Raw genomic sequence first — 25,545 nt, 5'->3', positions numbered from 1 at the left:
AATTGAGTTGCTCAAAACGATAATTAACAATCAAATAAATGTTTCATCTTTCAATAAAGTATCAATTATTACAACAGAAGCAAGTTAATTTTTTGCAAGACCTTTTTTTTTGACTGATATAATGCAACATTTTAAGTCTGATATTGTCTCTTCAGGGAAAAGAAAAAATTATATCTGATCAGACTATTTTTAGTTTTCAAAAAAAAATTATTCTTTTTTAGAAAGATCTTACTTTAAAAACCTTTCCTCAAATGAAAAATATGATTATTTCTAATCCTTTATTTCAGTATGATGATCATAAGATCGAATCATACAGGGACAAATTACAGAGTTTACTAGAAGACTTTCAAAAAATGTTTATGAATTTGCATGCACTTAAATCATCTTTAGGATTTATATTAATTCCTTTTTTAATTGATATTATTAGAGATGGTTGTCCAAATCCATCAAACATGGTTGAAGAAGTATCTCAATTTGAAACAGAACTATTAGATCTCCAAGAAGATCAAAATCTTGTGATGCTGCATAAAAAACTGACTTTATTGGAATTTTGGAAGATAGTGCCTGAGGTTAAGTATCCCTTACTAAAAAAAATTAGTATAAAATTTATTTCAATTTTTGGTTCAACATACACATGTGAATCTTTATTTTCCACTATGAAATTTGTCAAATCAAAGTATTGTGCAAATCTCTGAGCATTTGTCAGAGTTACTTAGAACAGCAACTACAAGCTTAAAGACAGATTCAAGCTTAGAGACTTGCAAGTAAAGTTCAGAATCTTAGTGCCTGATTGGAAAATTTATAACTGTAATTTTTTTACTTTTTTAAAAACTTATGATGTAAATATGCTTCTTTTAACAATTCTATAAATGGCTTTCTAGTTTGAGTAAAAAGGGAACCAGATTTTTATTTAACTTGATTGAAATGAATTTTTCGAAACACTCAAGATAATTTGAAACTTTAAACAAGCTTACATTTAAAGTAAAGTTTTTGTCTTTGAAATTTTTTTTTTTTAATTTAGACATAAAAACTAGTAGTTAATATAAAATTTGTACACAAAAAGTTTTTTAAAAAAAGTTCTTCAGAAAAATTTATTTCTTTTCATAAAAGATTTAATTTTCAACTTCATGAAGTATTTTAAAACACTTATTATTTATCTAAATTTTTTGCAAAAAAACTTTAAAAAAAGAATGCATAATAATTATCTTAACGAAATTTTTAATGCGGTTCTTCGGCTCACGTTAGTATTTAAATGCGGCTCTGGTCCTAAAAAGTCTGGCCATCCCTGATCTAGACTAATGTTAAAAAACCTACCATCTAAATCAGAAAGAAGCCAAAAAATGGCTTATAAAAATACCTCAACAAATAAATAAAAATTATTTTGCGCAACAATTCCTTTGACGGAAAAACTACTAAAGTCATCAATTCGTAACTAGTCATGTTAACAACTTTCCTAACGATGTTTTCGAGGTTTGTGTTACAAATAATTAATTTGGTGAAGCATATATAACAGAGAGCAAATACTTTGCATGTTTACAATAACTTGCAATAACAATGTTTTTATTATAATAATATTTGCTGTTAACTCGTTAGCAACAATCTTGACTAGCAATGGCCGCTAACTATGCATCAGATACGATCTACAGACATTTTCATTGTACAAATAAAATGTACAATGGATTTAAAATAGTATGCTTTAAATGTCTTGTACCCGAAAAGTAAAATTAATGTGTTATGCGGTAAAGAAATTACATGTGCCGCAAAAGCTCGCATTAGCAACCTTATACGACATTTATCTAGAAAACACGCGGAGCTCGTCATTTCGTTAGAAAAAGAAAAGTTTGAAAAACAATTTGAAGAAAAGAATAAGAAGCAAAAACATACAGCCATCAAAGACAGCACTTCACAGCAAACCATATTAAAGTGTTTTGTACCGCAGCAAATTAATTTGCATATATCAAAAGATGAGTTTTTAGAAGCCTTAACCCAGCTGGTTTTGATTGGAGGTCTTTCATTCCAGGTTCAAATTATTTTTTCGTTAATATTTATTAATTAATTTCAAAAAAAATATAAAAAAATATGTTTTTTTGCCATTTTTTAAGGAAAAGAAGGAAAAACAAACGGCGTAATACACTAAAAAAATTATTTAGAAGTGTTTAGATAAGTTTGGAATCAATAAAATTAATATTTTAGGCCTCAGTGTTGACAACGCAGCGGAGAGTAACACATGTTTTTAAATTCATCTATATTTTTTTTAAATGAAGAAAACTGTAAGTTAAATTTATATTAAAATTAATATTTCAAATAAAAATATTTAAAAAATAAACTTTTTTGATAAAACTGTATATTCACTAAATTTTCAGGTAACTATTGAAATCATAATTAATATATTTAGGTGAATATAAAGTTGGCGCGCGACTTCGGCATCAGCGCCATTGGGGAAATCGAAGATGACGATGGCGATCTTTCAGTTGAAACTGATGAGTTTGACGAAGATGCCCAAAATAAAGCAGACAATGCGGCAACAGTCTTGGCAAGTGGAGTTGCCGGCAGTATGAACGTTATATATCTTCAAACATGTGCTTTCCACACTTTACAGCTAGCCGTGAATAATGCATTGAAGATGCCCACAATAAAAAAATTCCTCAGCCATGCAAGAGAAGTTGTCAAAACTGCAGGAAATTCTAAGTAGATTGACTTTTTCAAAGACCAAGCTCCACATCTCGCTCCAATACTAGATCAGGCTACCCGTTGGTCTAGCCAGTTCAATATGATCGAGAGGCTATTTCAAGTAAGTTATAATTTATAACTTCTAAGTTTTAATAATCCTCTTAACTTAGCTAGTTGATAACGTAGTACATATATTTAATGAATTCTTCTGTTCTTCTAGATTCGACCAGTAATTCAAAACCTGATTATGCAAAAAGAAGCTTCTGAAAAATTTAATGTGCAACCATATTTTTGGGGGATGTGGGAAGAATTGAGAGATGTATTGCATATGGCACGCGATCTAACTATTCGTCTTCAGCGTGAAAATATTACCGCAGGCGAGTTTCTTTTTGATTGGAATTCAATAAAGTGTGAACTAGACGGGAAAGACAGTGACTTAGCCTGAGATTTCTAAATAGGAATGAATAATAGAGAAAGCGCACTACGCGAAAATTCTTTGTTTTTTGCAGCAGCTTAGTTCGATATTAGGCATGGCTGTATCCTAACAGCGACTGAAAATAAAGTTGTCTTTTTTAATCAAATTGTATTTATATATATATAGTTTTGAAAATTTAACTTTAAAAATTCATATTCAAAAACTTATTAATATTTCTATAGATAGCTGCAGCTGATGGACTTTGGAAAATTAATTACAAACTGATTCAACTGGTTAATAAAATTTTGAATGATGAACTCGACAAATTTAAAAACGTAGTAGCGCGCAACTCTTTTTCAGCTCATGTTGCCGACTCTAATTCAGAAAACGAAGAGGATGCTTCACCAGTCGCAAAGTGACGACCAAATTTATTTATGCTGTGTGAACAGGAGATTAAAAAGAATTGTTCAAATGAACAAATGCAGGTTCAACTAGACGTAATTGAAACGGAGTTTCGACAAGCTCTAAAAACAATTCCTGAAATTCGATCAATGTTTAAAGATACCCCCTCCAACTCAGACGAATTTTTAAAACTCAACCCATTAAAAGCAATCAAACAGTTCCCTGAGGTTTTACGGGATGCTTGCCGAGTCGCTTTGTCGCTACCCATATCTCAAGTCAGTATTGAGCGACTGTTTTCAGTTTCAAAGCACATGACCCCAGATCATCGTAGTCGATTTACATCTGAGAAAATTGACGATATGCTTTTTTTACGAACAAACGAGTTTTTTATTTGAATATTTTTTGACAATGTAGATATTATAATATTTTTTTCTTGCAACTGTATAATTTAGAGTGTAGTTAATGTAAATAAACATTAAAATCATTTTATAATTTTATGAACATATGTTTTCAAATGAACTGAGAAATTGAGAATTCTGTGCATGCAACAATACAAAATAAATAAAAGTTATCTTTGGAGTTGTATTATTCTTATTAATTGTTATCCAGCAAAAGCGGGACAAATCGACTTTTGCATTTAAGCAGTGGTTGCACTCGGCTACATAAACCTGAGGATCCCTTATTTTTCCTAAAAAGTAAGAGATCAGTAGTTCAAACCCACCTTTGGGCAAGTTTTGTGACATCGGTTAGGGCACTACTTAGGGCACCTAAAATATATATACACATGTTATTCATAATAAAAATATTATTGGTAACCTATCACTTTTTTTCAGCATTTATACATAAAAACTCCAGATAATAAAAATCCTTATTTAATTTAAAAAAAGAAAAAAACATTAATTCTGGAGTCCGGAGTCGGAGTCCAAGGAGTCCGTAATTTTTGAGCACGGTGTCCGGAGTCCCGGAGTCCCGAAAATTCGATGGAACTTCGCATCCCTGTCGTACAATCTCTCTAATTTTAATCTCCTTAATTCAAAAACCTCCATAACTCGAATAAATGCAAAGTCACCGTGAAATGCCCTTATGTGAAAAAAACTTTATAATTCGAAAATCTCTCTAATTTGAACATTAATTTTTGCCCATAAGATTCGAGTTAGAAAAATTGTACTGTGTTAATTGACATCATACAACCAGTTATGCATATAAGCTAATATAAACATGCGCAAGGCTTTCTAAATCTTATTTAACCACCTATTTTCCAAGTTAAGCGTTTTTCTCAATGATTAAGATGTACTGCACTTGGAATCGAATAAAGAATTTGATGTTAACCTTTGATCATAAAATATACATTACTGACTGCAATGTATACTTTCTCCTTTAAAATTTTATATTCAATCAGAATGCACAAGCATTTCCAATAAAGTCTTCATATACAATGAGCCCTTCACTCTCTTGCACTTTTTTGCAACCAGTGCTATATTATAAACCGACCATTTAATAGCTAAATTTAATACAACCACACTCTTGTTGGCTCATCCTATCTCAACTACACAAGCTATATTGCTCAAATACAAAAATACAATGGTTAATAATACCTGTATTTTTTCAGGCATTGATTATTGGCTAACATACATATGATATCTAAACAAACAAAAAAATCTCACCTGTACTATACTTTCCAGCATTTTTTCTTTATCTACAAATAGACAAATAAAATTTTATTATTATATCTAATACGGTTTAATAATTCAATAACATAACGATAAAAAAAGAATAAAAGTAAATTATACACACACACATATATATATACACACACATATATATACAATATATACATGTGTATACATATAAACACATATAAACATATACACACACACACGCACACACACACATACACACACATACACACCAACACACACAAACACACACACACACACACACACACACACACACACACACACACACACACACACACACACACACACACCACATATATATATATATATATATACATACATATATATATATATATATATATATATATATATATATATATATATATATATATATATATATATATATATATATATATATATATATATATATATATATATATATGTATATATATATATATAATTGAATAAGTTACAATTGAAAAGATACATTTTGGTAAACTATTACTGGAAATAATAAAAACTAAAGATATTAAAATAAACTAAACTAATAAAACATGCGTAAAAAAACAATACTAATAAAGCAAGCATAAAACTTTAAGTCAGTCCTTCCTTTCTCCTACTGGAAATTAATGATACATAAACAAACTTCTTAATAATATAATATTATCAACAATATCAATTATTAATAACTAATATATCTCTTTTAAATATACAAAATTTAAGTTTTTGAAAAAATACCTTTTTTCGATTTTTTACTTTTTGATATATATATATATATATATATATATATATATATATATATATATATATATATATATATATATATATATATATATATATATATATTTATAAAATATATTAAAAGATATACTTAATCTCCAGGATGATCTTCCAGATCATAATCTAGAAGATCAAGGTTGATCATCTTCTAAAAATGAATCAAAATTTGTATATACATGTATATATTGTATATATATATATATATGTATATATATAAAATACCATATAAAAATTCTGTGAGTTATCATAACTTTTATGCTTTTATTTATTTTCATACAAACGTTTATGTCAAACAAGTTTTTATTAATCCTAACTTTACATTAACATTACAATTTAAATAAATGATTGATAAACAAAACAAAAAATGGTTTACTATTTCTTACCAGATGAGGAAATTGTTACAGAATCTGATGATGATGACATTTTCTAACAACAACAAACAATAAAAGCCTTATTTTCTTTTTATATTGTAAGTATATAACTATATTTATTATTATATAACTATATGTTTTAAATTATAACTTTATATCTTTATTAATCTGTTTAGCTAAGTTTAAAGACAAAGCTAAGCCTTACCTTAAGCTTTAAGTTGGCGCACTATTTTTATGTTTATTATCGTTTTAAATTACACGAAAATAGCGCATGCGTGAACGTTTTTGAGATCTGCGATTTTAGTGAATTGGGAATTGTACTTTAGAACGACAGGATATAGCACTAACCGTTTCCGTTAGATATAAACTAAAAAATAAAAGTAATCATATTTTTAAATTTTTTAAAATTACATAACTAAAATGCCAGCCTATAATTACTCTATTGAAGATGTTTAGCAATATGTCTCTCATTAACAAAAAAATGTCAACTTTGTGGTATGTGCATATATAACCCACTAATTAAGTTAAACTTTTATACAATTTATGAATAAGAGTTTATTATTATTGTATATTTTATATTATTTTATGTTTCTGAAGTTAATTTTGTACTATGCCTCAGCATCTCAAAATCCACAGTAGTTTTGGGACATCCATTTTATGCATTGACTTATTTGTCAATTTTGCTCAGAACTATTAGTCAATTTTGTTATTAAGTATTACTAGAAATATTTATTGAAAACAATCTAAGATTAAATTAACTGTAAATTTATTATGGATTTGAACCTAATTTTTAGAAAGTGACCCTTGGCACAGTTTAAAAAAAGCTTTTTGTACCTAGGGCCACTAATTTTTAACCTCTTCTACTTAATGGAATTTTATACTTATTTTATAGTCAATATACTTATACTAATACAAAGTAATTAGTATAGAGATGAGATCGTATCAGTTTTTTCATTTTTAGACAAGTCTGGGGCCTTGAATTTGGGCATTGAAAATATCTGGCCATAGGTACACAAACTTCCCCTAGATCTTATTGGACCTCTTGCCTCAACAAAACTTCGAAAAAAATATATTATTGCAATTACTGGTCAGTGAAGTAAATATATTGAAAAATTAACAATTTATGTAACTACTTTTTGTTATAAATTTTTGGTACTCAAAAAACTCTAAAATTATTTATTAGATAAAGTCTGCTTATTTTCCTCAAACCAATCAACAAGAAAAAGGTTCAGTATTTAAACTGGTAATGGTAAAGCTTTGAAAAAAACTGCTTGTTAATTATAGTATGATTGTAAAAAGGGGATGTCGAAGTTGAAATTTTTCTAAAGTTTTCTTTAAAGTTTGTCAATACAGTCTAAAGACAAGGCCTTAGATATTTTAAGAGACTCATTTGTCATTTCTCTAAAACATATAGGTTTCCAAGTTTAAAATATCTGGGATTTTTGCATTTTCAGTTGTTTTAATTTAGGTGGTTTTTAAAAAGCATAGAGTTGCACATGAAAATGATTGTGATCTTTTTTTAAAATGAAATGCAATAGCTTTCTGTAGCAGTATTAACTTAAGTTTAATTATATAAAAAGATAATGACATTAGGTAACATTACCTGAAATGTATTCGGAATGGTAATTTAGAGATGTTTCTTTTGTTACTGTTTTATACTGCCATAAAAGGTGTGCCTTTAGTACTCATGGTTGTGAATGTATCCTATTATTTCTGCTGCCTATTATTTTTGTTTTTATGACTTATTTAGATATTTAAATTCAATCAATATAAATGAATATGTTTTTTTGTTTTTTATTGTTGGTTTGTTTTAGTTAATATTTAAAAATATATTTTAGTTAATATTTTAAAAATTCATGTTTTAGTTGTTATTTAAAATGTTCATTACACATTTTATTTTACATTATATTAAGTGTATTATAGATGTATAAAGTTATATAATTGGCTAATTTAGGTTAACTAATGCTTGTTTTTATTTTGTTATTGGCATGATGATTTGTTTTGCTCACTTTGTAGTTGTTTTTTTCTTACTGTCATCAGTTATTCATTTTATCAGCTAGGGTTATCGATATAAGATATAGTTAATAGGTACAGTTATTAAAGTCTGTCCTTTATTTACATACATTTGTTGCAGTTGCAGTTAACTATAGCTACTGTTACAGCTACACCAAAAGTAGTATTTAAAATTATGGCTAATTTTAATTATAATGAGATATTTGATCAATTTTTTATAGAATATTGTGAAAGTATAGACTATTCTGTCATGTTGATACCATGGCTGTTTTAACATTTTTAACATTTATATAATTTAAAAGTTCAAATCTTTCCGGCACAATTAGAGTTCATTTTGTAAATCAATTCAATGACATATATTGAACAATGCATTTATTAAGTACTCTTCTGCACAAAAGTAGGTATTTTTATTATTATTATTTTTTATTCATTGCAATTTTATGATACTATTTATATTATACTATATTTCTATACTATATAGGCTTGTAATTCCATGTGGAAAGATCGAATTTCATCCAAAATGCCCAAGTTTCAACCAAGTTAACTTTTTTCAAAAAGACTTAAAGGCCATGTTGTTTTGCTATTCATATTGTGTAAGGATTATTTGATCTTATTTTCAAAATAAAGTTTTAGTGTAGCATGAAGTGTGTCGTTTCTTTAATGTCATTTTTATTTAAGACATTCACATAATAAGAAATAGTAAACTATTCTTGTGCTATACATACATTAAAACCGTTAAAATTGTCGAATAATACCAGTCTAGGTTGTTATTCAACGGTAGTGCAGTAGTGGTGTAGTGGTAGAGCGCTCGCCTCATAATCGAGAAATTCCGAGTTCAATCACCACCATCTCGCCGATAGTACTGCGCTCATCTTGTTTCTCCGCGTAGCGGTCTTGTTCGTCAGGGTTTGTGTTTCGGAGTTATAGAGTTGAGAGAGGGCTGTAACTACAACTAAAACAGTCTTCTTGACTGTAGTGACTTTTGGCCTTGAGGAAGTAAATTAACACACAAAATAAAGCCAGACGAATTAATAAATTCACTTCTTTTCTTTTTTCTACGATAACATCAGAATACTGTCCTTACTATTTATCTGCGTAGCAATTACAAATTTTACAATTGTTGGGTTTAAGGGTTAAAGAAAATAATTTAACGTGAAACATTTTGCTAAAATGAACATTTAAATTATTTAGGAATACAATAAATTTCCTTGTGAAATGACTATTTTATTCGATATTATTATTACGGGTGAATGACCTAAAAAAAACCTTACCTTAAAAAATATGTTTCTTGTCATACTATACTATAAAGATATAAATTACTGCTAAAATATACGTCGTGAGTTAAATGTTATTAAAAGTAGTAAATTATCACAACAAAAATGCCGTAAAATAATAACAATTCGCATTACAAAGTTAATGCTTTTAGTTCGGTTAACGTATTTTTTTTTTAATTTGTTCGTCTGAGTTAGCGAAAAATGCCTTAATTGTTCAATTTTTCTACTTATTTAACTATCTACTTATTTAACTTGACTTAATAATACGTTAAATAAGTATCCGTAAACTAACGCATGCCCAGAATATCATTTTGTCTACTTATTTAACGATCTACTTATTTAAAGTGACACCGGCATTCGAAACGAAATTGTTTCGGACTAAACGTAATTATAAGTTTTAAACCAATTAAAATTGGGAGTCATCTCAGGAAATAGCCACTTCTCTAAAACTTGAGTATTTCCCATCTTTTTTAAAACAACGGGTCATATCAACCCATTTGTAATCAGCTGTTTATGGCTAATCTGAAATCATCGAATTTTAATAACAAGATAGACACTCTTTCCTTTAGAGAACTTATTTTTAGAACATGAAAAAAATAGTTTAGAAAATACCGACAATGGTACGCACTGCTCTTTTATAAAGGTTTTAAGTTGAAGTTATTTTTACTTCAGATTTTTTTTTAACCACTCATTCGAGCAGTGACATGAAATAGAAACCGTTGAAAACGAATTAAAAACCGCATCATTTTTAATTTTTTGACCATTTTTCTAAATATTAAAAACCTTCAAAAAATGAGGGGGTCCTAACTTTATATAGCTATGTCTTTTAAGCGTCAAAATATATTTTTAATATTACTAATTACAAATGATCTAATATCAAATTAATGGCATAAACACGATAATTAGTCTCAATAAATTACGTCGATCGTCTGATAATTTGTTTAAATTAAACTATTTGTAAGAGTATTGATTTACAAGATTTAAAATATCTACTACGGAAAATACTAATTAAAAACGTTTTTGTACAAAATGAGTCTGCAAAAAGCAAGATTTCATTCAGAAAATAGGAAATGGAAATGTTTCTGTTGTGTTGGTAAAGACAAAAATTGTCTATCTTTGGAGAATAATGATCAAAAAAAAAAAAAGAAGTTCAAAATGACCCAAAAAAAAACTGTTCAAAATCTTGACGCCTTAATTACTTATCATCACAATCTGAAAACACTTTTCACAATCATCACAATCTGAAAACACTTTTTCAACTCCTTCAACTCAATCAATTGAAGTTTACCTTGGCTTTTGACCTCAAATTGATCAACATAATCATTGGATTATCAGTAAGTATCTTATTTTACTTTTATTTTATATTTTAAGTAAGCAATACCTATAAGTTATTTTCTATAATGAAGGGTCAAGGTGGAAAATACTCGTGTTGTTATTGTGGTGGGCCGACGATGAAAAAGGAGTTCAAAGGACTTTCGGATTACTAGCAGATGAATTCGAAAAATACCAATTTGATAACAAACCTTGTATACAGATGCAATATTATAAAAATGTTACTTATGCATGTTTGTTGGATGAGAAATTGACTAAAAAAATTATCAACATAATTACACCACCTGATTATGATATTTATGAACACCATGTTAGTAAAATTATTGATCTTCTCTTCACTGATAAAAATTTGATGGTGATACTTGAAAAGAAAAAGGTTATCAGGCATGGCTATAAAGGTGGTGGTTTTGATGGACCTAACTTTGCCAAAGTTTTAACATTATTGGACGAAATGACACTTTATTCTCCAATTGAAACCCTGAGGAGATTTAAAGAAGGTACTCCATCGCATTTTAAATTTTTTAACACTTCTTAGAACGTTTTTAATTCAATTAGTACAGATAGGGGACCATTGACCTACCAATGTTAATAAAGTTAGGAGACACAAATACGTTAATACTAATATTTTTAGCAAGTTAATTTTGGTTAAATTTTGTTTGATCTAGTAGCTGAATTCTGTGCTGGGATGAAAGACGATGTTTGCAGTAATGTAATATTAAAATCGATTTTTTTAATTTATTTAAAATCTCCGCTCATGCATATTTTTACTTTGTCTCTTCAACAAGGAATCTTTCCTAATAAGCTTAAACTTGCAAGGGTGGTATCTGTCTTTAAATTTGGAGATGATACCAGCGTTTCCAATTACAATCTCAATACTACCATGCCTTTTAAAACTATTAGAATACATTATGTATCATAAACTATTTACCTTTCTAGAAAATAACAATATTCTTTATAACAAACAATTTGGATTTAAAAAAATCACTCCACAGATCAAGCAAATATTCATCTTGTTCAAAATATTTTTCAGGCATTTGATGAAAATAAATATACGCTAGGTGTATTTATTGATCTTAGCAAAGCGTTCGACGCTGTTGATCATTATATTCTATTAAATAAACTATAAAATTACGGGATTAAGCACTCAAATTTTAAATGGTTTCAAAGCTATTTGTCAAATAGGAAACAATACATTTCATTAAGCTTCGGAAAAACTGATCATATGAATATAAAATGTGGTGTTCCACAAGGGTCAATTTTAGGACCACTCTTATTTTTAATTCGTATTAATGAATTAAATCAAATCTTGTAAGTTACTAGACACATTTTTGTTTGCGGATGATACAAATTTGTTTCACGCTTGTCATGATATTAAAATGTTGTTTAATTCAGTTAACATGGAACTCATAAAACTCACAGAATGGCTTAGTGCAAATAAATTATCAATTAATTTAGATAAAACAAAGTATTCTTTTTTCCATCGCTTTCATGAACGCGATAAAATCCCTTTAAAACTTCCAAAACTTTATATTGGCAGTCAATTTATAAAAAGAGAACAATCACTGAAATTTTTAGGAGTACTCCTTGACGAAAACGTTACTTGGACAAAACATATATATTATCTTAAAAGTAAAATCTCAAGAAGTATTGGCCTACTATATAAAGCAAGGCCATTTTTAAATCAATCTAGTTTAAAATTGTAATATTTCTCCTTCGTCATAGTTATCTGAATTGCTCAAACATTGTTTGGTGTAGCACAAATCAAAACAAAATTAAAAAACTTTTTAATAAACAAAAACATGCAATGAGAATAATATCTAATGTTGGCCGTTTTACTCACTCCAAAGAACTATTTATAAAGCTGAATATACTCAATTTCTACCAAATTAATATTTTCCATCTTTTAATTTTCATGCATAAAGTTAATAAAAGAACAACACTAAACATTTTCAATTCGTTATTCAAAATAAATAAACATAGATACTTAACTAGATACTCAAACAACACCTATATTCAACCCAAAAGTTTTTTTGCCGCAACTGAGTATTCATTATTCATTAGAGGACCAAAAGTATGGAATAAAATCCTATCTAATAAACTTAAAACTCTTGAAACTCTTGACGAATTTAAAGTAAAATTGAAGCAAATGCTCCTAGTTAGTGATGGAGTGCTTGACTTTTTCGGGTGACACAGATAAGTTTTTTCGATTTAGTTTAAAGTTTATCTGTGTCAACCCTTTTATGGATTTGGTTGAAGCATGCTTAAATACATATAAATATATATATATATTTTTTAAATGGAAAAGTTCAATTTCTTCTCAATTCTGTGTTTTATTAATAATTTTAGTATTTAATCTTAATTAATTAAAAAAAAAAAAAAAGTTGTCAAAAACCTTTTTTTTTTTTTTTTTATTTTATTGCAAGTTTTACTTTGTGCAAATTTATTTTAGTCTTTATATACTTATTTATTTAATATTTATTTCAAAGAATTTTTTATTTTACTCTTTATTGATTATTTTATTACTTTAAAAACTTTTTTTTTCTTATTTTTTTTTTAGAAAAAAATTCCTTTATGATCCTCTAACTTTTTGTTTTTGTTTCATCTTTTTAAAATATAGTCTTATTTTATATATATTGGTAACATTTATATACTCTATACGAAATTACTTATTTTTTAAGGAATTAATCTCGGGGCTTGGCGATAAGACAAATTGTGTCTTCTTCTTGCCCCCGCCATCTGTATATTGGAAATATTGGTTGTATTTATATTTTTATGCGGCAAAAATGGAGAGGTAAAAAAAAAAAAAAAAAACTCGATATATCCTACAAAGAAGTAATAGAATAATTTGTGGAGTTCATGCTTCACTTAAAAGTATATGTCCATGATGTATTCGCAATGAAAATTTCACTTGGATGGAAGTTTCACATAATCAGGTTCCATCTCAAGGAGTATCTCGATAGGCAGAAAATCCCTCTTGGTATTACATCAGAACAAACGTCTGAAGCATTACATAAAAACTTAAAGAAGACATTGAAAAGTTTCGTTGTGTCTAAAAAAACGTCCATCTCGGTGAAAATCTAAGAGCTATGGTTGTTAGGGCATATCATACTTTTGCATGTTTTAATTTTCATTCAGTATGTCACTTTTCCTATGTATTCATAAACCCTGAGTTAAATGGTATAATTTATTTAGGTGGAAAAAACAAGTCTAGCTACCGGGAAAACGTTTTTAATTTTCAAAAATATTGTGTTTTTTTACTAAATGATGACTGTTTATGTTATAAATGTACATAATAATTATTTAAAATATTGTTTAACCTTATGCTTAATTTTTATAATATGCTTTGAGTTTTAACAATATTATTTTGTGTATAAGTATCAGTTAATATTCAAATATACTTTGAAAATATTATAATTACCATTTTATATTTCATTTCAAATTAATTGCTATACTTGCTGTATTTATATCTTCCAGATTCATAATATATTAAAAAAAGAAAAATGGCATTATCAGTTAGCAAGAAAACCAGAAAATCGATTAACACCAAACTAAGTGAGTATCTTAGAGGTCCTAAAAAGTTTCTCCAAACTGAATCTCCAACACTACGTGATTGTTAGCAGCAATGTCTAGATCTGCAGCAAACAGAATACTAGTCTGTGAAAAAATCCGCGTAACATATCAATGCAAGAAATTTTTTCTAATGTTGCTAATGAAGTTACAGAACGGTGGCTTATTTCCAACACAGAATTTAAAGAACTCATAGTTCGTGGAACGAACTATGAGTTCTTTAAATTCTGTGTTGGAAATAGCACTAAGAATTAATAGAAGTTGGTCTGCGTTCTCTAAGATAGCTCGACACAAATCTCAAAAGGCAAACAAAAAACGCTGGGAACCTAAACTTGATAAACTTTTAGATATTGCTTTTTGCAAATGCAGAATCGTTTACTGCAGTGATAATGATGCCACTTGCAACGAATCTTGTGATGACGGTGCTCATTGCTTTTGCAAATGTGACTTTAATTTAAGAATTCCTAAAAAAGAACTTATTTGGATAAAAACCCAGCGTTTTTATCCAAATAAGCGTAGCCTAAGTTTGGCAGTCTCTTAAAGAGACTGCCAAACTTAGGCTAAAACGCTTACGTCAACTGATCAAGCAAGACTCACGCGACAACGTGAAGAAGTTTCAAAGTATAAGTTAGAATCATCATTCTCTATTTATCCAACTGATGTTAGATTTGATGATGAAAGTACGGGTGTTGCAATAGAAATTAATAATAATTCCAATGATGTGATAGTCAGTGATAGCGATAAAGTCAGTGATAGCGAAGAGGACTCGACAATTGAAAATCAAGAGAGTTATGTCAAACGAAACTACCTTGATATTAGTAATGCTACTGCTACGACTGCTACTGCTGCTATCATTAATGGTCTACTGAAAGATATTATGAAGGCAGGGAAACTTGTTGAAGATAAAAAAAGTCTCATATGTGATAGTATGAAAGTTTTTCGTGCCAAAGAGTGTGCTATGAAGTATTCCAGAGTAGAAGAAAATTTCGACTGTGAAAAAAATATAATTACTGGAATTTTTGTTGATGGTAGAAAAGATAAAACTTTAGTTCTTATCCATGATAAAACAACAGGCACCTTAAGAAAACAAATTATCAAAGAAAACCATATAACTGTGACCTAACAAAACCTAAGTCAGAAATATCTAAACCAGCCAAGCAATGTGCTATTGGATTATTCGACTGGTTAATGGAAAGAGGTAAAGATTCTAATCTCCAACTAATTGGCAGTGATACTACAAATGAAATGTCTGGATGGAAAGGTGGAATGCTTCATTTTGTGGAAGAACTTCTCAATCGAAATCTTTTTAGGTCTTTTTGCTGGCTTCTCATTAATGAGCTTCCATTCCGTCATATTATGGAAAAACTTGATGGACCAACTTCTTCAGATAAAGGATGGAGTGGAGCAGTAGGTAAACTGTTTTCCAAAGTAGAAAATCTTGAAAGAATTACTAAAATTACGCCAATTCCGCTTCTGGAGCCTCTTGTTACTATAAGTGAAGATTTCTTAAAGCAAATGAGCACTGACAGTTTGGTCGCATGGAAGTATTTAAATGCAATATTGAAAGAAAAGCTCGATCCTGAAGTAGCAGCTCTTAAATGTGGTAAATTGTCTCACAGTCGATGGCTTACTTGTGGCATGAGATGCCTGCTTCTCTATATGAGTAAACATGATCTTAATCCTGATAATGCAGAAATCTTAAGACTGCTTGCAACATGGGTGACTCAGGTTTATTTTTCAAAGTTCTTTGAGATTAAAGTTAAGCATGACATTAAATATGGTTCTTGTCATCTTTTAAAGCTGTTTTAACTTTGGCAGAAGCAAGATGATAGGATTAAAGAAGCATCTAAACTTTATCTCAAAAGTGAATCTTGGTGGGCTCATCCTGAGAATATACTTGTCTCACTTCTCTGTTCTGATAACTCAGAACAAAGGTTATTTGCCGTCGACATATTGGCAGTTAGGGCGGGAAGTGAACTTGGCTCAACTGATGTTAGACCATTTAAAGTTCCACAAACAATAAATCTTAATGCTTGTGACATCAAAGAACTTATCGACTGGGAAAAAGAGGTCATCACTGAACCAATTTTCACTGCAAATATGTCGTTAGTCCAACTCAATGCATTAATAGTTTCTCCCCTGCAGCTACCTCTATACTCATTACATACCCAAAGTTGTGAGAGAGCAGTCAAATTAGTCACAAAAGCAGCTCAGTCATTCTGTGGTTGGGATAAAAGAGATGGTTTTATAAGAACTCAATTGCAAAATCGTAAACTAATGCCTTTGTTTAAATCAAGAAAAGACTTTAAGTAATTTATTTAATTACTAATTTAGTATTTTTGGTTTTTATTTATACTTTGTTGTGCATAACATTAAATGTTAAATAAATACTTGGTTTTAATGTTGATTTTATAAGAACTTTGGGGAGCTGAAACAAAAATTAAGGCAGCCAGATTTATAATTTGAATTAGTATTTTGAGTAAGTGTAAGGAGAGGGGGCTTTTGCAACTAAGCCCCTTGCTCCTACTCTACCTACTCTATCTCCTACCAGTGCGTGTATAAATATATATATACTAATTGTAATATATCTTGATCTTATAATCATAATAAAACTATCTAATATTGATAGAAGGGACGGGGGCGGAAGTCCTAGCCGTGCATTCTGGCTCAAGAATCCTGGAAGCTAAATGATAATTTTGTGTTTTATAAGAAATGGTTTATTTTTTACCTAATATTATTTTAATTTCTATTATTAATTGACTAAAAACATTTAAAAAATAAGCTTTAGTAAAAGACTATCTTTTTAAAAAAAAAGTTAATTTTAAAACTAGTTTCCCGGTAGCTAGACATCAATATTTTTCAAAAATATTATTATATTTGAATTTCCCGTACCCAAATACATAGGAATCCAAGCGTGTTAGTCAAAATTCTGAAAATTTAATTTTTGGCTCAAGTATGATATACCCTAAAGGTTGTTGAATACAGTTCAACGAGAATGTAAGAAGACTTTTCAAGAATATATTTATATTGAAAAATTATTATTTCTTTTTCATTTTTGTAAAATATTATAATCTTTAAAATACTGTTTGTGGTATTTCACTTGTCTGATTTGAGATATCGGAGATTTATTCATGTTTTGCGTGTGAAAATTTGTTGCATTCCTAATAGATTTTTAACAAGAAGATAATTGCAACTATTATTTTGCTATTATTTATTAAAATGAATATGTTTTTGCTAAAATTCACGGCAGTCAGATCACAGGGGTAGGAATTCCCTTGAAAAATGACCCCTGCATCCCCCTGGTTGAGTGAAATTAATTTTTGAAAAACAAAAATTCTTTATCTTGAACTCAAACATAAATTATAATTAGGTTTTAAATTTTATCAAAATGCCTTTTGACGCTCAAATGATACAGCCACATAAAGTCTAGCCACATAAGTCATTTTCGAAGGTTTTAATCATTTAGAAAAATGGTCAAAAAATCAAAAAAGCTGCGGTTTTTAATAGGTTTTCAACGGTTTTTATTTCTGCCAACCTGCTCGAAAGAGTTGTTATAAAAAATCTGAAGTAAAAGTAACTTTAACTTAAAACCTCTAAAAATGAGCAGCGCAAGGCGCCATATGACTGCTAACTGAACAAAATGTTTTCCAAAAATTTAAAATTGATAAAACTAGAAAGTTATTGGATAAAAAAACCTTACAATATTTCTTCTTACAAATTATTTTGCGGTAATTTTTAATTGTATATAGAATTAAAAATTACCGCAATAGTGTGAACTTAATATTGAATTTAGTATGTCCTTATGTGAAAATTGTACGGAGCAATTGCTAAATGCAAACAAGGAAGAGTATATACTTTAGGTTTAAATTCAATTTTGTGCAAAACAGAAAACGTTGAAAATATCAGTACAATACTTGCTGTGTTTTCATTAACTCTATGACACCCATTTCATAACATCAACGGTATATAATTTAATAAAAAGTTGTTCAATTTATTTTTAAATTCAATTGCTGAAGTCGACTTTACTAATTTACTAGGTAAATTATTCCAATCGTTCGCTGCTCTATTCGTAATAAACTTATTTTGGGGTTCATATTTACATATTCCTCTTGAATTATTCATACTGTGACCACTTGTTGTGGCATTAGATTTAAAAACTAGTCAATTTCCCAGTTTAACACAGATAATATCTATAAAAACTTTGAACATCTGAATCAACTATGAACATCAGTTCCCTCTTTTTTGCCTTTATCCCAACGTTGCTATGAAAACGGAAATCATGCCTGTTACACTGCTTTTATAAATATATACCAAACTAAAACAGAGAACTTGATTAGAGTTTTAATATATATAGTACAAAATTTCCAAATACTTCAAAAACTAAAAACATGTTTAATCATACCAAACATAGAGTTCGCTTTAAAGATGCATGCAATTAATTGTTATTTCCATTTTAGGTCATTTGTAAAAACCACACCCAAATCTCGTTCGCTCACTTTTACATTTAACTGAATATTGTTAATAAAATAATTGCTTACGGTGTTTAAACCGTAATGCATTACAAAATATTTTATTATACTTAACTCAGCCCACAGTGGGCCAGGTGGTAGACAAAACCTCAAAAAAAAAATTTCGAAAACTTCCAACTACTTAGTACATTATATTTATAAGAGCATAATGTATGGTTTAAAACATTATTTGTAGTTTAATTGTACATCATAAATGTACAATTATTATTTACAATTGAATATAATGATGAATTAATTTTTTTTTTTTTTTTAATATACCATAACAACATAACTATAACAACAAATAACTTTTAAATTATTTAACATATGCGAAATTAATTGACATATTATTAAAATTTAATTTGATAGCTTTTCAAAAAATACCATAACAAATTCCAAGGTCTTGTATTAAAGTCACAGTTTTATTTTGAAATATAAAGGTAAGATTCTTGTTTATAGTATAAAAATATTATGTTAAAAGTGGCTCATATAGTTTAGAACCTGCTGGAACAGCATATTAATGTTAGAATAAGTTAATACAATATATGTACAGCCTGTTGGTGCTGTTTTATTCTGCTCATAGCTGCCCCTTTAGGTTTGGTAAACATTTAAAAAATATATATTGTTGTAAAATGCTATTCGCGACAAACCTATTTTTTGGTTTGTTGTCATTATTAGGTGTTGTGCTTATTGTACTGGCCTAATTAAATATATCTGAAATAAAAATAATGGCCATATTCATGTTATATTAGTTTATAGTGGTTGCACTAATAATTTTAAATTAATTTTTTTGTAGTTGATATGAAGATAAGTGATGTCCATAACCGTATACGGCATGACCAACTAAATCCGAGTGATAAATCATTTTCTTTGTCTGTAGAAGCTATTTTAGTCTCTATGAATTTGGGTTCTACTGGGTGTGCTGCATTTTTAAAACTTTATCAAAAGAAATGGAAGGATACAAACCGAGGAAACATAAAGTTTGAGAGTAAAAATAAAAATTGGTTGACTCAGGACTTTAAATCTACATACAGTAATAATATATCTAAGCCTGATAATTCTAGTCAATTACATAAGATTGGTGGAAGACCAACTTGTTCCTTTAAAGTTGCTTCTGACAAAACCAAAAGGAGAAGACTTAATGATATTATAAATAATTTTTCTAGTGATGAGTTGCTCCACTCAGCAAGGCTTAAATTAAGAAATGAGTATAATTATGAGGCTGCCAAGCAAGTTGCTGAGATATCAGAACCTTCTAGTCAATTTAAAAAGTATACACCTGATGAAGGTCTGGCATTAATTATAGATGGTGGCATGTCAAAATCAATCTACCAACTTATGAGAAATGGAGCTGAAGAACGTGACTGCCATATATATCCTTCATACAACAACATAAGATTGTCCAAAGCTAAGTGCTATCCAGAGAACATCTTTGTTGATGATTATTCAGCACATGTACCACTACAAGAATTATTAAAACATACAGTAAAAAGACTTTGTGAGGTGCAAGCTCCTGTGATCAGCACAATGCTAGATGGTTTGACCCGGTTGACTTTGCGTTGCAAGGCTGGGTTTGATGGGGCTACTGGGCAAAGCATGTACAAGCAAATTAGTAGTGAGGAAGCTGGAGATCGTAACTTAAAAAAAGAAGAATCTCTGTTCATTACCTGCTTAGCACCACTAGAACTCAGTGGGTTCTGTAATAACAAAAAAGTACTATTATGGCGAAATGAAAAGCCATCATCTACTGCATATTGTCGTCCAATAAGATTTTCTTTTCAAAATGAAAGCAAAGCAGTTGTTATAGAAGAAGCAAAATATTTAGAATCTGAAATCAAAAAATGTGGTGTTTTTAATTTTACTTTTAATGGAAAGGAACTGGTTGTCAAAAGTATTATTGAACTGACCATGATTGATGGCAAAATTCAAACTATTCTGTCTCATGTGACTAACTCAACTCAATGTTGCTCTGTGTGTGGTGTGTCTCCAAAAAACATGAATAACTTAGAAATGGTGCTGAAATTGGACAATTCTAATAATTTAGAATTGAAATATGGTCTTTCTAGCCTGCATGCCTGGATTAGGTTTTTTGAGATGGTATTGCATATTGGATATAAACTAGAAACTCAAAAGTGGCAGTCTAGAGCTATAGAAGATAAAGAAAATGTTATGCAAGTGAAGAAACGTATACAGACAGAATTTATGAACCAAATGGGACTAGTTGTGGATTTCCCAAAAAGTGGAGGATCTGGTAAGTGAAATTACATAAATACTTTTATATAAATCATCAGGTTACTATCACATATATACAATTTGTAGGTACCAGTAATGATGGTAACACTGCCCGACGAGCCCTTGCAAACTATCAATCAACTGCCAAAATTTTGAAAGTAGATGAAACTCTTTTATTTTATTTTTACATCATACTAGTCACTTTATCATCTGGATTTGAAATTGACACTGTCAAATTTAAAGAGTTCTGTATTACTGCTCTTAAACTTTACATATCTAAGTATTCCTGGTATTACATGGCACAATCAGTACACAAAATTTTAGTTCATGGCCATGCCATCATTGCTAGACTGTACTTGCCAATTGGACTGATGTCAGAGGAGGCCCAAGAGGCCTGTAACAAGGATTTTAAAAAGTTTAGGGAAGATTTCAGTAGAAAGACTTCCAGAATTGACACAAATCGTGACCTAGTTAACAGGCTACTTGTATCTAGTGATCCTGTCATAACATCATTAAGAAAGTGTCATAAAAAAAAATGGTAAGAGTTTAAAAAAATACCCCAGTGAAGTTTTGGCTTTGCTGAGGGAATCAGCTCCACCTTCTTCTTTTTCTTTGTAGCTAAACACAATTTGTTGTTTGATTTTTAAAAAAGGTTGATATTGAAAAAAATATTTTTTTACTACCTAAGCCAATTAAATGTCTTTTATTTTATTAAAAATTAAAATATTCTTGTTAAAAATAAATATTATTTCATATATAATGATTATTTATATATCTAAATAGGTTTGTGGACCAATTGGGTAATAATTAGGTTTTGTCCACCACTTCCCATATACCTGGCCCACTGTGCAGCCATTTTTTAGACCAATTAAACATTTTTTAAATTATTTTGTAATAGTGAACCATTATTTGAGGAATCCAAATTTAATATGATTTTAATGTCATTGGCATATAGTTTACAATTATTCTTTATTGTACCAGATAAACTTTATTGTACCAAATCGTTAATATAAACAATGAATAGTAATTACTATTAATTGTTGCACTCGGACCTTTAAGTAAAGATCCGAGTAATGATCCTTGTGAAACAACTCTTAGAACAGCATTTAACAATAATAAAATATCATCCAGGAGCACTCTTTTTAATCAGTTAAGAAAGCGACATTGGTTTCTTACAAAGCGGTATTGGTTTCTGAAGCTGTTTATTAAATTTGTCAGTATTCTGTGCTGCAATAATATTAAAAAGTTCACACGTACAAGTATTTTTTTTTTTTTTTTTTTTTGTGGTTACTTAGGTGCTCCCTTATAGTCTTATCACAAAGCACGTTAAAAGAGCATTTAACTATAAGTTTACGTCTTCTTCCATACTAATGTTGCTCATTAGACTAGCAAACTACCAACTTCTGAGTTTTCTACGCACTTTAAGCTTTTTAATACCCCCTCCCCTCCCCGCTTATTTTTTTTACTTGTTATCAACAAAAAATTTATATCTTAAATCTTATATATTAAAAATCGATCATATATATTAAAAATAATTATTTGAGTCACCAATAAAGTCAAAAACTTTCAGTGTAAATAGGCTCTAAAAATCGTCGACATAAAATAAATCTCGATATGTCAAAAATTAAATGTGAAAAAAAAGGTCGAAATTGAAAAATGAAGAAAATGAAAAATATCGATGCGTCGAAAATTTTGGTTTATTTCTCACCTAAGTTTAAAACTTACATCACCATATTAAACCCTACTTATTTTTTGATAAAATACCTGTTTGAAAACAAGCATTTGACTCTTAGCCACGCGAGAATTAAATAGTTTTACGCGCGTTTTCTAAATAATATCATTTAGGATTTGTACACTGAAAATTAAAAAAAAAAATACTTATTTTGTAACATGGCATCCGATCGGAAGTTTTTACAAATTGATTGAAATAAATATAGAGTTTAAAAGAAAAAAAATTCAATCCAACTTTTTATTAAAATTCTCAACACCTCCCACCCTACCCCCTTTTATTAAATCTGGACTAAAATTCAAATCCCTCCCTTTATTCTCACCCCCACCTTATATTAAGGACTCGATAGTATGGTCAAATAAGCAATACTGGTACGGTAGGTGGCGTAAACCTCCTTGATAAATGCACTTCCGTAGTGTTCTATGATAAGACCGTTAGGTCTCCTTTGAGAATAAAATACCGCCATTTACATCAAATATTAGAAAATAATTTTTCTGGTTATTATGGTGCTCCAACAAGATCTATCGGTTTTGTCGCGGAAGAGCATTTAAGGAGAAATTTCACGCCGCCTTACATACCTAGACCAGGTGTCGTACCTTGGACCCCTCAATTATAAGCCAGCGCTCCAGTCACTGCGCCACGGCTGATTAAATTCAGCTCTGATTCAAGTCAACAACAAATAAATAAAATACATACCGGAAAAGACGTAGTTATAAAGTTAATCAAAAAAACAGTAGGTCGAAAATACAGTAGGTTGAAAATACAGTAGGTTAAAACTTCAGTAGGATGAAAATTCAGTAAGTTAAAAATGCAGTAGGCTTAAAAATTAGTAGTTCATGATTTAATTAGTAGTAAGTATGGAAAATCAAAAGTTGCAGGTTGAAAATCAAAATCGCCATATTCGATGATTTTAGAAATTTCAAAATTTATTCCAGTTACAGGCCACCAAAAAATATAATGCATCAAAGTTAAATTTTTAAATTTATTTCATGCACAATACGAATTATAAATGGCAACCATCGAAAAAGTTTTGTAATGATTTTTTTAATTATCAGCTTAAACCTTTTGGGAACCTTATGAAAACCCGTCAAATACCCAGATCCTTCAGCCCTGATTAAAACCAGATAAAAACCAATCAAGCAAATTTGCTAGATTTATTTACCATATGGGATCCGTCCGGAAAACAAAACACTAACCGTTAAAATCCCGTTCCCGTAAGCCCAGACAAATACCATACGGTACCCGCCTGTCAATGTTGACTGGGGTATAGTTCAACAAGAAAGACTTTTGACAGAAGTGTTGAGAAAGATTAGGTGTTCATATTTAGCATTTTAACTTGATTGTTGTTTTAAAAAGTAAATATGTCAATTCTTGTGTGTGTAATATATTGTTTTATTTATTTATTGTTTTATTTGTGGAAATCTTGTTAACAAGGTGGTTTTTAAGATGAATTAATTATGCTGATTTCAAATAGGCAACTCATTTTTTATCATCACGTCAAGTTGTAAAGATATTTAGGTTCAAATCTTTAATATTTGTGGTAAATTCCCTTATATCGTCGAAAGAAAAATTTTGTAATAAAATTATGCAAAAAAATGCTAAATACTCTTAAAAAATTTTAACAGTGTTTTTTAGCAATTAAAAAAAAAATTAAAAAGATTATAAAATTATGAAAAATTATTTGAACGGATTTACCCATAATTTTATATATAAAACAAGAAATGCAATAGCGTTATGCAAAATATTAAATTAAAAAAAGAAGGAAAAAGATTTATTCTTTATAAAGACAATGTAAAGCACAACCAATTTGCCAAATTAATAGAGTTTCGTTTAAGGTATTTTCAGAACTTCGTGAAGTGTAAAAAGAATAAAATTGTAACAGAGTAATATTTGTTAAAAGTTATTGTCATATAAGCAAAGAAGATTATGTAGAACTTCAACAAAAACTACAAGATACAGCATTGACAACAACTTGCAGTTGTTTCAATGCTGTATCGTCGTTCTTGTTATCAAAGATTTTCAAATAACGTTATTTTAGAAAGGACCTTTAGAAAGGGTAAAAAAAAAACAAAGATAAACATCAAAAATGTTTATCTTTGATGAATTTCCAGATGAATATGAAAGTAAAACAAATTTTTTTATTGAAAATAGGTAGCAATGAGCGATTTTTTCTAAAGATTGTTCTGCTATTAAAGTTTATTATCTTTCAGGTTGCTACAAAAAATGTGTTAAAGGTGTGTTCAAAACAATATTGTTAAAAAATCTCCTCATCTATAAAGATTCATACGATATATTCTGTAGAAAAGTATAAAACAGAAAAACAAATATAAAAAGTGTAATATAATAATACTTACTGTCACAATTGCGCCACATAATTATACCTGGTATACTCGCTAACATAAATTATCATAAGTTGATTTTGTTTCTGATCATTGTCCAATTGAAATTTGCAGTAAATAATAAAAGATCATTAAGTTTTGGTCATTATATATATAGCAGAGTGGTAATATTTGTTTGCCATGCATAAAATGAATACATTTGACGTTTTACCTTTATAACCGAAGTTGTTAAGAGAA

General features: G+C 29.1%; 1 protein-coding gene and 1 long non-coding RNA gene across 2 annotated transcripts; one reads left to right on the top strand and one right to left on the bottom strand.

The window, feature by feature from the left end:
* Window positions 1-5,996: 5,996 nt before the first annotated feature.
* Window positions 5,997-6,577, bottom strand: LOC136074725 (uncharacterized). The gene is made up of 3 exons (XR_010635375.1): window positions 6,520-6,577; window positions 6,327-6,369; window positions 5,997-6,091 (listed from the first exon to the last, which is right to left on the bottom strand). It is a non-coding gene; the product is annotated as an uncharacterized LOC136074725 (long non-coding RNA).
* A 13,398-nt stretch (window positions 6,578-19,975) lies between these two features.
* Window positions 19,976-21,922, top strand: LOC136075010 (uncharacterized). Its single transcript, XM_065787203.1, has 2 exons — window positions 19,976-21,259; window positions 21,328-21,922. The coding sequence occupies exons 1-2, from the start codon at window positions 20,323-20,325 to the stop codon at window positions 21,780-21,782; spliced, it is 1,392 nt and encodes a 463-aa protein (XP_065643275.1). The 5' UTR covers window positions 19,976-20,322; the 3' UTR covers window positions 21,783-21,922.
* The last annotated feature ends 3,623 nt before the right edge of the window (window positions 21,923-25,545 follow it).

Source organism: Hydra vulgaris, chromosome 01 (genome assembly GCF_038396675.1).
Source record: "Hydra vulgaris chromosome 01, alternate assembly HydraT2T_AEP".
In the NCBI taxonomy this organism is placed as follows: domain Eukaryota; kingdom Metazoa; phylum Cnidaria; class Hydrozoa; order Anthoathecata; family Hydridae; genus Hydra; species Hydra vulgaris.
Note: the sequence above shows the minus strand (reverse complement) of the source record. Positions and strands in the feature narration are given on the sequence as shown.

What these genes read in the sequence shown, in the direction of transcription:
- LOC136075010 (XM_065787203.1), top strand. Translation starts at nt 20,323, where the DNA reads ATGTCAAAATCAATCTACCAACTTATGAGAAATGGAGCTGAAGAACGT. An exon ending in CCCAAAAAGTGGAGGATCTG is followed by an intron (nt 21,260 to 21,327) that starts GTAAGTGAAATT and finishes TACAATTTGTAG; the next exon opens with GTACCAGTAATGATGGTAAC.